General features: G+C 34.7%; 1 protein-coding gene across 1 annotated transcript in view; it reads right to left on the bottom strand.

Moving 5' to 3' along the window:
- The window catches only part of PLXDC2 (plexin domain containing 2), a 420,883-nt gene that overhangs the window by 30,546 nt on the left and 375,995 nt on the right, over positions 1 to 14,342 (bottom strand). The window contains exon 13 of the mRNA XM_090266575.1: positions 619 to 779. Within this exon, the coding sequence (XP_090122701.1) occupies positions 619 to 779 (161 nt within the window). The remainder of the gene's footprint in view (positions 1 to 618; positions 780 to 14,342) is intronic.

Here is a 14,342-nt window from a genome sequence, read left to right as displayed (position 1 = left end):
TGTGTTTGTATGAGAGTGTGTGTGCATGTGTGTGTGCATTTATACATAAATGTATAAATATATACACATTATCCCAAGTGGTGATGGCCCATACCATTATCTTATTGTTATATCTCTTATTTTATAGGGAAAGCTATTATTTTTTCTAAATAGTTTGTGAATATTTTGAGAGAAGGCTGACCATATAGTATCATGCATCCCAGCCAGCACTTAATTAGTATTTATTGATTAATTGATTTAAGAAATGTTCTTTAGCCTGTAACACATGCTGCATTTCCTTCTAGAATCAGGAGAACAACTGGTTAACATATTTGGTATAATAGGACAAAAAGGTATGGTTTCTATTTTCCTTTAGATTTATAAAAGACAAGCTAGGTTGTTTTTTAAAAGCACCTGAGATGAGGTAACTGAACTCATAACTCATATGAAAGCAATGTATTAATGTGTGTGTGTGTGTGTGTGTGTGAGAGAGAGAGAGAGAGAGAGAGAGAGAAATCAGGCAGCTCTCAAATGCAAAATGAAGAAGTAACATGCTAAATATTAAAATACAAGTGATGTCAGCAGATGAAGAGAGTTTGTCAACTAGCATGGTTTTTATGTGTAATACTTGAAACTTACCTCAATAAAAAAGATGCTGGCCGCTGATGTTGGATGGTGATACATATAGACTGTCACAAGAACGGCTGCTGCTATTATGAGAACCAGGATGAGAATTCCAACGATGAGGCCAGCATGCAGGGTTCCCCCTTTCTTCTCGGCTGCACTATCATCTGTGGAAGCTGAGAGAACAACACAGCTGTCAGGACATTCATGTGTGAAGTCTTACATTTGCATTTTCATTAGAAAGGATAGACAAATATATATATAGAGAGAGTTAATAAAGTACCGTCAGATCTTTTTAACTTCCTGTGCAACTTTTCTTTTCCATACCACCCATTTTAGAAGTTGGATGCTCTTTATTTGTGCAGTATAAAGTCTATACTATTAATGGTTAAAAATACATTTATCACTTATTTAATTTATAATTCAATAAGCAAGATCAATAGCTTTTATTGTAAAAGTATTGTAGAAAATCTAAAACTTTAATAAATTTAACTCTGATTTTTCTCATTAAACTGTGAGCACTTTGACCTATGAAAAAATTGATTATTTTTTGAAAGCTCTTCTCTCATTTCCTTTCGGGTATTTTAAATTGGAGAATATTAGACATCTTTTGGTGGACTACACAGGCATTCTCAGAAAGTCTGTGTAAGTTCAAAGTATAATTTTCAAATTGTTTTAAACTGCAATGCTCTTTAAAAGTATAACAGACGGAAGCTAAATGAGCCTCATATAATTTTATCACTATCTAAAGGAAACACAGCATATAAAAATATCCTGCTATGCAACAAACCAATACAATTTTCTCTTACTTTTACTGAGATGCTTTCCACTGTAATACTCAGAGAGACATCTCCAAATTTCTAAAGTAATAACTTTCCAACTTAAAGATAAGAAACCAAATAAAAGTAATCTTTAAAGTCTTATCTTGTTCTAAAATTCTATAATTTTTGATAACTACTCAGACACCTAGAGGAGATCTTGTTAAATTATGTACCACAGGTAATTCTATCTTATTTCAAAATATTATTGGTATTTTTTTAATTAGAAAATTAATTAAGACTCATAGAACTTTTAGAACAGTGTTTCCTAATCCTTTTATTACCAATTTATGTTTTTGTTATTTTCACCCTTTGCCTTTATATTTTAAACATTTTTTGGTCTATTAAGCCTCATTTAATAAGCCCTAATTTATTTAGTTTAAATTTTTGTTAATAAAAACAAACATGACTGCCTATCAGAATATGTGGTCAATACTGCATAGCATAATCTAGATAAAGCAAAATAACATGCTTTCCCAAATTTCCACCCTTCCTTTCAATAGTGTTGCTATTGTTTGTTTACTCTACTTGAGATCCTTAGTTGGTGTTCAGTAATCTTTCTCCAAATCAAATAAAGCTCAAAATCCTACAGCTTTCCCTTACCTAACAGAAATTCATTAGTGAAAGAATGTAAAATTTAAAGATTAACTCATTATTAAAAAATTAATTTACAGAGAGACTTCTGGGAAGATGGGAATAAAGTATCAGGAATCTGTCTCCCAACTACAAAACAATAGCATTGGCAGAATCTAAGACAGTGATTTTCAACCGATTCATTGCAAGAATTTTAAAACATGCTGTACCTGACTATTTTGTTAGGGGCACTGATCTCTTTTCCCTTAAGGCTGTCAAATAAAAAGAATGACAATAGCCAACACAACAATATCTGTCCAATGTGAATAAACCGGAATTGTACCTATTTTTTTTTTTTTTTTTTTTTGGTCAGATTGGAAAAAAAATTTTTTTTGTGTGCCACAGAATTTTAGTAATTAGTTTATGTTTGCCACGAGATTAAAAAGTTTGAAAATTGCTGGTCTAAGATAACTGCTGTATTTTGGAACTCTGGACTCTATTGATGGCTTGCAACTTCCAGGGGAAGGCTTGGGCTGTAAATTGTGGTTAGTTTCAGTCAATTTCAGCTATTAATGTAGTAGTAGCTATCCATCTTTCACCCCTCAGCCATGCAACAAACAGCTGTGTACATATTCTGATCACTAATTGGTGCTTCTGATCACAGAGGCGCAGACAGAAGGACAGGCAGCCACGGCTGTTGCACCTCCCTGTGACTGCAAGTCTCTCCCACTTTGGCTGACCTGACTTCCAAGGGAATTAAAGAGCCTGCATGCTCCATTTTGCTCCCCCTTTACTGTTCTCATTTCCCCCCTTCTGGGAGCCAGCATATAACCAGTATAATACTCAAAAACAACTATGTATTGGGTGAAACTGAAAAGTGACAGTGTGTGCCCAGAAAAAGGCCCAGAAAAGACTTCAGATGACCCTACGTTTATACTTCAAGCTGAACCTCAGTACAGAGACAACTTGCCCCAATTAAAAAAAAACAAAACAAAACAAAACAACAACAACAACAAAAAACAATAATCAAACACAGTAAACTCTAGGGTAGGATAAGAAATTGATTTCCAGATTTACTACATTATTAGAGTCAAATGTCCAGTTTTGAACAAAAATTCACAGAAAGGTATGGCTCATTTAAAGAAAAAAAAAAAATCAATAGAAACTGCTCCTGAAAAGGATTTGATAGTGGATATACTAATAAAGATTTTAAAATAGATGTCTTAAAGTTGCTTAAAGAGCTAAAGGAAGTTGGATAGAAATAAAAAAAAAACAACAAAAATTGTAGGAACAACATGGAAATATAAATGAAGAGACAGACATAAAAAACAAAAAGAAATTATGGATTCAAAAAGTATAATAATAAAATAAATAATAAAATTTAAAAAAATCACCAGAGGAATTCAAATGCAGATTTGAGAAGACAGAAGAAAGAATCAATCAGCAAACTATAAGATAGGACAACCAAAACTATCAAAGAGAAAGAAAAAGATTGAAGAAAAGTGAACAGAGTCTAAGGAACTGTGGGAGACCATCAGGTAGACTGGCATGTTTATCATAGGAGTCCCAGAAGGAAAAGAGAAAAGTATATTTGAATAAATAATTATTGAAAACTTTCTAAATTTGATGAAAGACATTTATATAAATATCAAATACTATCTCAAGAAATTTTAAATGGGATTAAATTATAAGCAAACTTTCAATGATAAAGAGTTAAACTTGAAAGCAATAAGAAAGACGTGGCATTTCACATGTAGGTGATTCTCATGACAATTATTAGCAGATTTCTCAGAAGAAACTTTGGAGGACAGAAGGTAGTGGGCCAATATATACAAAACGTTAAAAACAGAACAAAACAAAAACACAAGACCAACCTATCAACAAAGAATCTAATATCTGGCAAACTGTCCTTCATAAGTGAGGGAGAAATTAAGATATTCCCAGATAAAGTAAAGCTGAGGGCAGTGATTACCACTAAATCTGCTCTACAAGAAATGCTCAAGAGATTCCTGCAGGGTTAAATCAAAACACACCGGACATCACTGAAAGCCATATAAAAAATAAAAATCTCAATAAAGAAAAATCATGTGAAAATTATAAAAGTGAGTATTATTATAACTACTGTTTGTAACTCCACTTTTTATTTTCAACATTATTTATAACTAATGCATTTTGTAAAAAAACTATTAGTATAAAGCCTAATACTGTTGTAACTTTAATTTTTAACTAAATGTTTTTCTTTATAAGAGACCAATGCATTTTAAAAAATCATTAATTTATTTCTTGAACATAGAATGTACAAAGATGTGATTCTGTAACATGAACAACCAAAGGTGCCATGGATGGAGAAGTAAAGAAGTAATTTTATTTTATATAATGTAAATTAAACTGGTATATAATCAAATTAAAGGACTATCACTTTAGGATGTTAAATGTAATCCTTAAGATGATCACACACAAAAAAATAGCTATAAAATATAAACAAATGGAAATGAGAAAGTAATTTTTAAATTCCTCTATGAAAAGTCAACTAAACACAAAAGAAGAACATGTTGTAGGAAATGAGAGACCAAAAAGTGATAAGAAAAATAGCAAAATGACAGAAGTCCTTAGTTATCTTGGAGATTTACTTTAAATATAATTGAATTAAACTCTCCAATAAAACGACATAGATTGGTAGAATGCATAAAAACACATAATGCTGTCTATAAGGCACTAACTTCAGATCCAAACATACAAATATATTAAAAGTAAAAGTATGGAATTTTCCATGTAAACAGTAACTAAAAGGGAGCAGAGTTGCTGTACTAATATAAGACAAAATAGACTTTAATTCAAAAATATTACAAAAGGCAAGAAAACAAAATTATATATTAATAAAAGGTTTAAGACAGCAAGAAGATAAACAATTAGAAACATTTATGCACCTAATGACAAACCATCAAAATATATGAAGCAAAAGCTGACAAAATTGAAAGGAGAAATAGACAATCCTATAGCATTAGGTATATTTCTATATTCTACTCTTAATATTGACTAGAACGACCAAACAGAAAATAAGTAATAAAATAGAGGGCTTAATAAACAAAATATATCTAACAGACATATTTGCAACACTTACACAACAACATATACATTCTTTTCAAGTGAACATAGGACATTTTGTAGAATAGACCATATATTAGGCTACAAATCGAGTCTCCATAAATCTAAAAAGGTAATGTCATTAAAAGAATCCTCTCTAAACATAATGAGAGAGAAGTCAATAACAGAAGTAAAAGTGAGAAGTCAAAAATTCATGGAAATGAAAAAAAAAAAAACTTTCAAACAACCAATGGATTAAAGAGGAAATCACAAGGGAAATTAGAAAATAATTAATAGATGAACAAAAACAAAACATGACATACTGAAACACATGAAATACAGAATTATACTGTTAGAATCATGACACCATATAAAAACTGTTTTTCCTCCCTTAACATTTGCTACTCTTAATGGTTTGGTTTCATTCTTAAGTATGCCTGTATTTTTGCACTTTGTGCACTTGGCTTTTTTCTTGTTTTTGAGAGAGTATGACAAATTACTTTCATGGGGAAACAGGATTAATTTAAAATGTTGCTTTGTAGTAAATATGGCAAAAATATTTATTTGAGTCAAGATGGGAAGTCTTGAAAGTTTCTTCAAATCCCATTCATAATTTCACCTGCTTCTTTAGCCATCAGTTCATCTAAATCATCCATCCTCCCTTTCCCCTTTACTCCCTCCCCCACCTTCTTCCCCTCCCTCCCTCCCTGCCATCCATTCATCCATCCATCCAAACACCATACAGTTTACAAAACAGAAACATACTGATAGATACAGAGAAAAAATTGATGGTTGCCATATGGGAGTGGGATTGGCAGGGTGAGTGAAAAAGATGAAAGGGATTAAGAAGTACAAATTACCAGTTATAAAAAAGGTCACAGGGATATAAATACAACATAGGAAATATAATCAATAATACTGTAATAACTACGTATGGTGTCAGATAGGTACTAGATGTAGGATGATCACTTTATAACGTTACCTAAATGTCTAACCGCTACATTATACACCTGAAACTAATATAATATTGTATCTCAACTATAACTGAAAAACAAATTAAACCACAATAACAAAACCTAAACAGCCCCCAGTTCTATTCCTGGGGTTAGTATTTGTAAGGTTCAGTCTCTCTTCTTTTGTGTGTGCAGAATAGGGAAGGGAAGGACAAGGCATTTGTGAGTTGGCTTCAGGCTGCCACTTTCCCAAGTGGACCAGAGAACCAGAACCTCTTATGGAGGCAGCAGGCAGCAGGCAGCAGGCAAGAGACATCCTTTCCCAGGAAGAAAGAAGAGAGCAAGGAACATGTAAAATTTTCTTCAACCTGTAGAACTTAGGTTGCCAATTTTTAGAATATAAAAGTATAACTGGATTTATACCTTGAAACCTCAGTCACTCTATTTAGGCAAAAATATTTACTTTTACGATTATTATATATTTATATTTCCAATAATGGTTTATTTATATGTCCTTTTTAAAGTTGTCCTTTTTCGTGCTGTTGTAGATGTTAAGACTCATTTTATGTCCAATGAAATCTATACAGAGGATAATTTGTTATTAGCTGAATATGGACTTTATAATGTTTTTGGGTCATGACAATTTTAATAAAATAAACAATCTCATGAATTCTCAAATATTACTAACCAGTAGACAAAATAAATATTTAGGGATCTACAAGTGTGCACAGGAATTTATGATGTCATAATTAGAGTAAACCATTTTAAGGAGAAGTATATAGCAAATTCAATTCCAAACTATTGCAGAAGTATTCTTGTGTCACAAGCCAGTGATCTTAGCAAATGCTTCAGAGTGATCATCTGAGTGGAGTGGCCAAAACCGCACAGATATTTCCGGAGAACATAATTTTCTATTTTCATAGTATTTAAGCAAGTTTTCTGCATCTCTGTTCTAGCAGCTTTCTCTATTAACAGTATTATGATGGCTTATTAAAGGTTGTTAAATCAGGAGTTGATCACTCCATTAATGTCCTTTGACTTTAAATTCTTTTAATATTTGGTTTTTGGTTTAATATTATCGCTCAATTAAATGGTATAGTCTTTGCACACTTACGGGTACCTACAAACAGAATGCAGGATATCCTGTGTTAAAAATGATGAGCACTCAAATACAAGATTGAAATTTTAGATGTGTAAGAAAGTGCTAGCAATTTCCATAATTAAAATTGAGCTTATTCATATTGAATGCAGATTGCTCAAATAAATTGATTCCTTCAGAAAAGATAATAAACAAAGATGTCAACTTTCAAAATTGTCATTCATTCCTGTGGCTTAACTGATTTCTTTTGGAAATTGACAGAGAGAAGTGGGTCAAAGAAAACTCATCAGTATCTATTGGAGGCTGGGGGAATATTCCAAAAGGTCAGGAGGGATCTAGTCTGAAGACCCAAACTTTTATTCTACTCTTAGAAATAAATATCTTATGCCCTTCCACTTATGTCCAAAAGCAAACAAAAGCCAAATAACTATCCTCCCTTACACAAAGCACAATTAAATCTTTAGCCTTTTTAGCTTTATATTGTATATTCAAATAAGAAGAATTAATGATAAAGGACAACAAGATACCATAAAATGGAGCCCCAAAGCCACAGAAACAAGTGTATAAATACATTTGAAAAGTCTATCAAATCAAGGCATTTTTTTGGTACTATGTTGAAGACATTTTAAAAAGATAAATAATGCAGAGAAATTCAATAGTATCAAAGATAATATGCTCTCATCTGATGAGGCTTATGAGTTTTTAGTTTTTCAGTGCTTTTTAAAATAGAGATCAATATTTAGACACAGAGAGGACCATGAGAATTGTCAAATCTGTCAAAGCTATCTGCTCTTTGGGGGTAGTTTCAGCTACCATTTTGGACAAGGCAACAGAGTTTTAAAAGGCATTAAGTATACATTAGAAAATGTTTAAGACCTCATGTAAATGTGTTTAATTTGCTGCATTCCAGAAAAGTTTATGACTTATTGATAAGAAGGAAGATAAAAAAAGAAGTAGAAGGAAGAAGGGAGGAGGAAAGAAGGAAGAACATTTGACATGTTTCTTCACAGTGTAGCATTTAATTTGAACCTCTACGACTCCTTGTTTTTTCTATGATTGACATGATTGATATTTTTTTCAGGGTTTACATGCATGTAGCATTGATATTCTGTATTTAAAAGTACAACTTTTGGTATATGAAAAAGATTTTAACACATTGCTAAAAATGATCTGCATCTACTAATAAATCTTGCCAATAATTAAAGCCCAGAAATAAAGTCAAACTAAAATACAAATACTCCTTGTCTGAAATTTTACTCACTTTAGAACTAACCCTTCCCTTGGCTTTAAAAACAAACACTACAGCTCATAAATTCCACAATGTACTAATGTCTTTTAGGGGACCCAGAGGCTTTGGGCAAAGTCTTGCACAAACTTGTTCACTTACACAGATAATGTCAAAATGTTCTTTTATTAAAAGTTAAATAAAGTTAAAGTATAAATGCTTAAAATATTAGTGTTCCATTTTTGGCTTAAAAACACATACAGACACTTGGCTTTCCTTGTGGAATATTATCTAATCTATTTATAAGCTAAAGCACATAACTGAAGAAAATCAAGTGATATTATTTTTTACTAAATTGACTTTCCTTTTGAAGTTTCCCTTGTAATGGAGCTCATTTTGTAGCTCATCTATGTTTTCACTTAGCTCTTTTAACTTTTCTACAGTCATGACAATTTAGAGTTTCTCCTGGTATTTTATATATTTTAACAGTTTTCATAATTCTCTTAGTTCTTTCATTTTCTTAATCATGATATTACTGCTTTTTGGGTGCTTACCAATCTGTCAATATTATGCAGGTAGTAGGGTACCTTGAGCCCTGGCTGGTTTGGCTCAGTGGATTGAGCGTCGGCCTGCGAGCTAAGTGTCGCTGGTTCGATCTTCCAGTCAGGGCACATCAGAGAAGGAAAACTCTGACTCCAAAAAACCTCCGCTGCCTTGCGGCATACCTCTTCAGGGGAAAGGCTAAGGGAGTAAACCCCGACAGAAAATCCGGAGCCGGAGTCCCTAAGGCGGTTTGACGTTGTAGTCAACACCGGCAACTCCTGCGGCGCACCTGAAACCAAGCTGTATTGACTCCGTCTTTCCCTTGGACCCTTCAGCTGCGAAGAGAGGGGGGGTCTGCTGCATGGGCAACAGCAGACCCTCCATATCACCCTGCCCAGGCTCTGTAGCTTCAGCTTCACTGGAGAGGACACCCCAGCGTCATCGCAAGATGTCGATTCAACACGGGAGGAGACAGATACCGTGTCACTCCCGAGTCAGACTGCACAGCCATTCTCGGCGGTGCAGATAGACTCTTAAGAAGCTACACCATCGTCTCTCGAGACGGACAGCTGCCGACGAGTAGGGTACCTTGAAATATTATACAAGGTATACTTAATCCACAATATGTATCACTGTGACAATACATTCATAATTCACATTATGGCATTTCCAAAGGAGGGACTTGGGTAAATATCGCGAAAAGATATTAAATGAGTGCACAAAACACAGCTAAGTGCATTACATGTGATGAGAACAGTATCTGGCAGGAGCAGCTGGCCCAGAGTCTCATTTGCAGCCTGTGCTACTGCAGGGCAACTGTGAAATTTCATTCAGGGAAACATATAAAACATTCTGGGCTAAAAGAGCTTAGGGCATCACAATCTTTTAAAACAATAACCCATGGCTTTTTTTTTTCTTAGAAAAATGAAATAAATAAATTCTTGTGAAATCCTATTTAAAGAAATGCTTGATTCCATCAAAATACAGGGTTTTGGAGAGCAGTCCCCACCCAGTCTGCCTTTGGCCTCATTACGCAATCAGTGCTTTCGTGCCTATGTCTGCCTGAGCATCTAAGAGCAGGGGGTTGACCGTATTTATAGCTACATAAGACCAAAAATACATCTCTAGAATAATCCATTATAGTTTTTCTTCATTTATGTGTATGTACTATTTTTAAAAAAGGATCTACCCAATATTTTCAGCAACCAAACTCTTTATAAGACCTAACTTTTTAACTTTCCTAGCATCAGCATTCAGTACCAAGTTGTCTTGTTTCTCTATTTAAAAATTATTTTTGAGAATAAATAACATCACTTTAAACACAATAATCTACAGAAAAATTCTTAGTACCTAATCCTCCAGCAAAATATTAAACTAAAGGGTTTTGTGGAAATAATTCCTCTTTTAATTACATGCCGAGCCCTTGTAGTGGTTAAAAATTATGGGTTTCAAATTACAGGAAAATTTTAGAGTGTTTCCTAATGAGTATATTCACATAATTACGGAATACCAAAAATAAGGTTGAAAAACTACTTTCAAAATCTAAGGGCAGAGAACAGAATGTCTCTAACCCACGAAGTCACTTATGTTAAAACAGTCCATTTATATACAAACTTATCACAAATAATGTTTACTTGCTTATCAAATCAGTCAGGCTTTCTGAACTAGAAGAAGAATCAACTTTGCCCTGTTCCTAATAATGGAAAGATAAATGTGTGTCCAAACTACTCAGCTAATATGCTACCTTAGTACTTCAATATGAGGCTTTCTTGAAATTATTCATGGAAATGGGATTCATTTTCCGCTGAAGTTTGAGTGCAGAGTGGATGGAAATAAGGGCACTCAGTGAACAGGTTTTCCAGTGGAAAAATCAAGGTCTATCTCATGTGCACCTGCTCTGATTACGCACCCCTAAGAAAACAGGCCACCAATGTCCTTACAGGGTTAATTCTCTATCCCCAGAACCCAGCAGTAACTAGGACACTGGTCATGAACCTGCAGTCAAAAGTTGAAAAACAGAAGTCAGACCAGAGGTCAAGGTGTCACTAGGCTATGCAAATAAAACCAACATTTTAGTGATTATCCATAAGCAGCTTCTTTTGAAAACTGCTGAATAGTAAACCAATTTCTCTGGCACCTGAGTTTCTGCTTAGAATTAATAAAAACCTTTGGGCTTCCTAAGAAAGCATGGATTAATTTAGTTGTCAGATATATCAATTTGACTAGTGTGTGCCTCAGGGTTGAAACCCTAGTCCTTGATGTTCTTAACAACCATAAGAGCCTTTCATTATTTGCTGTGGTTTGATGTAGACAATCCACAGGAGGGTCAATGGACAGGACTATAAGTATGTGCTCTCTATCATAAGGAGACAATCGGAAACTGGAAAAAAATGGGTAGAGCCTGGAATTTCATTTTAGTCTGTGTTACCAGAACTAATAAAATATATTAAGGATAGAAAGAAAAATTGAAACTGCTGAGAACTAGCTTTGCAGGGTATTTCTACTTCACAGCTTAGCATCAATACTGGCAAAACGTGGCTCAGAGAATGGCCCTAACATGGACGGAATAAATTAGCCTGCTTGGGAAGAAAGATTCTATACAATTCTGTTTAACTCAATTGTCTGCCTCTTGGGTCCTGGAATATCAGGTTTCTTGAAACATTAAGTTCCATGCATTGAATGTGGGATAGAATATGATGAGGAGGTGGGCACTAGTCTGTCTAACCTTTCCCATCAAACCAGCTTTGTAAACAGCCCCACTTACAGGTGTGCAGCACTCCCATGAGCTTCACAGAAGGGCTTTGCTTGCTCTCAAAGCACTGGGGGCTGGGATCAGAGGAGCCATTAGGCTCCTTCAGACTCTTTGATTTGGCAATTGGTGCTGCTGTGCCTGCTGAGATCCTGAGTGGCTTCAATAGGGGGAGAATGGCAGACGAATGGCTACACAGTTGACTGAAACATTGGAGCAATGCTCTCTGCAGGACAGGATGGCAACGGGGAGCACAGCACATGATCTGACACCAGAGCGTTTGGTGGCAGAGCTCTGTTATGTCCCTTACAAGCTGTGTGACCCCAGACAAATGACTTAAATCCCTTTGCTTCTGATACTTCATGTGTAAAATGCGATTATAACAGTACTTTCTTCATAGGGTGCTGTAAGAATTAAATGAGATAAACAAGCAAAGCCCTTAGAAGGGTTTCTGGTATATAGTAACAGCCCAATAATTGCCAAATAATTTTATCATTATTAGTAACTGTGGAGGAATGTTTAAGAGTAATTTAAAGGAAAACATGAATCAAATAATCAGAAATGTTAAATTTTATGCCTAATAATTAGAGAATGTGGTTTGCAAAGGATATGCCTCTTTCTTTAGGTGAGAATTTCGAGAAGCTTGGAAGAATTTACACATGAGAATAAAAAAATTAAACCTATATCTGGTTTATGAGAAGCGCATCAAAATTTGTTTCTCTCTCTCTGATTTACTGACATAAAATTTGCATCCCTGAAATGCACAGATTTTAAGTGAATAATTCAACAAACTTTTATGACTGTATATATCAAAATAACCATTAGCCAAATCAAGATATAGAAATTTCCATGACCCCAGAAAGTTCCCTTTTCCTGTTTTCTGGTCAGTCTTTCCCACTCTCCCCCCTACCTCACCAAGGGCAACCACTGTGCTGATTTCTACTCTTGTAGATTAATTTTGGCTGTATTGAATTTCGTATAAATTGAATCATACTAATATGTACTCTGTCATGCCTGACTTCTTTTGTCTTGACATATTTTAAAAAATGTATCTGTGTCATTGCATATATCTTTTTTTTCCTGATGAATAGTTAGTCCAGTGTGTGAATACAGTAGTCCCTCTCTATATTGCGGTTCACTTACTGCAGCCTCACTGTATCGTGGGATTAAAAAAAAATATTATATTTAATTATTTACCGTGGGTTTTTTGCTATATTGCAGAATTTTGCGGTACTGTATATGTATGTTGTTAAAGTTACGTAGGTTTAAGAGTGTAGAATGAATGTAAGGTTCCTACTTTGCAGGAGGGTCTAGAATGTAATACTCATGATAAGTGAGGGAATATAGTATACTCAATTTATTACTTTATTGCTGAACATTTGGATTGTTTTCAGGTATTGGTAATTATGCATACAGTTGTTATGAATATCCATGTACAATATTGTTGTGGGTAATTTTTCCCTTGGATGAATATATGGAAGTATAATTTATGGCTGAAAAGGAAGATAATAGGTTAAACTTTAAGTGAAATTGCTAGTTTTCATGCACCATATCCTCAATATTAGTGTCATATCTTTTTAGTTTTAGCCACTATCACGGGTATGAAATATTATCTCATTGAGGTTTTGTTACCTTCTTATTACTAATTTGCAAGAGTTCTTAATATTTTCTGGATACAATGCCTTTGTATTTGCAATATGTATATTGTAAATATTCTTTTCCTAAATGTGACTTACTTTTTAATTTTCTTAACAGAGATTTTGATGAACAGAAGTTTTCAAATTTGATTATTTATCAATTTTTAAAGTATGTTTTATTGTTATGTTGTTACAGTAGTTCCATTTTTTTCCCCTTTGCTCCCCTCTGCCCAGAGTACCCCCCTTCCCTCCAGCAATCCTAACCCCCTTAGTTCATGTTCATGGTCATGCATATAAGTTCTTTGGCTTCACCCTTTCCTATATTATTCTTAACTTCCCCCTGTCTATTTTGTACCAACCGAATCTGTAGGCAACTCTTCACCTCTCTCTTGCTGCCCCCAGGACTCTCTCTCTTTATCTTTCACCTTTGGCATCTCAATCATGATGCATCCTGGTGTGGTCCCCTCTGGGTCCAGCTCACCCAGGACTCTCCATGCTTGCTGGACCTGTATGTCCACCTCCTTCACAAAAATTTGAAAAATTTTCCTCATTTTTTTCAGTTCTTGCTTCCTCATTCTGCAATGGTTGACTGTTTTTTCCTTCCTTATGTTCCAAATCATTGATTTGAACCCCAGTTTCCTTCCCTTCATCATTGATTTTGTGTGGGTTTTCCTTCGTTTCACTTAGCATAGCCTTCACTTCTTCTCTTATGTGTTTGCTGTACTCAGTCATATCTCTCAAGCCTGTGAGCATCTTTATCATCAGTGTTTTGAATTCTGTGTCTGTTAGGTTGTCTAGCTCCTCATCTGTGAGGTTGGCTATCTCCTCGTCACTTAGTTCTCCCACAGGAACCTTGATCCGTTCCCCCCTTTTGGGCCATACTTCTCTGTCTCCTCATTCTGACAGGCTCCTGTGTTTGTTTGCCTCTGTGTCCCAGATAGAGCTGTCACTCCTGTTACACTGTAAGGGGCGAAGCTATAGGGATTTGTCAGTGCAGGGCGACCTGTTTCACCACGTTGTGGCGCTGTATGTGGGGGAGGGGTCCACGAGGGAACAAA

Source organism: Furipterus horrens, unplaced genomic scaffold (genome assembly GCF_987537825.1).
Source record: "Furipterus horrens unplaced genomic scaffold, mFurHor1.1.pri manual_scaffold_2, whole genome shotgun sequence".
In the NCBI taxonomy this organism is placed as follows: Eukaryota; Metazoa; Chordata; class Mammalia; order Chiroptera; family Furipteridae; genus Furipterus; species Furipterus horrens.
Note: the sequence above shows the minus strand (reverse complement) of the source record. Positions and strands in the feature narration are given on the sequence as shown.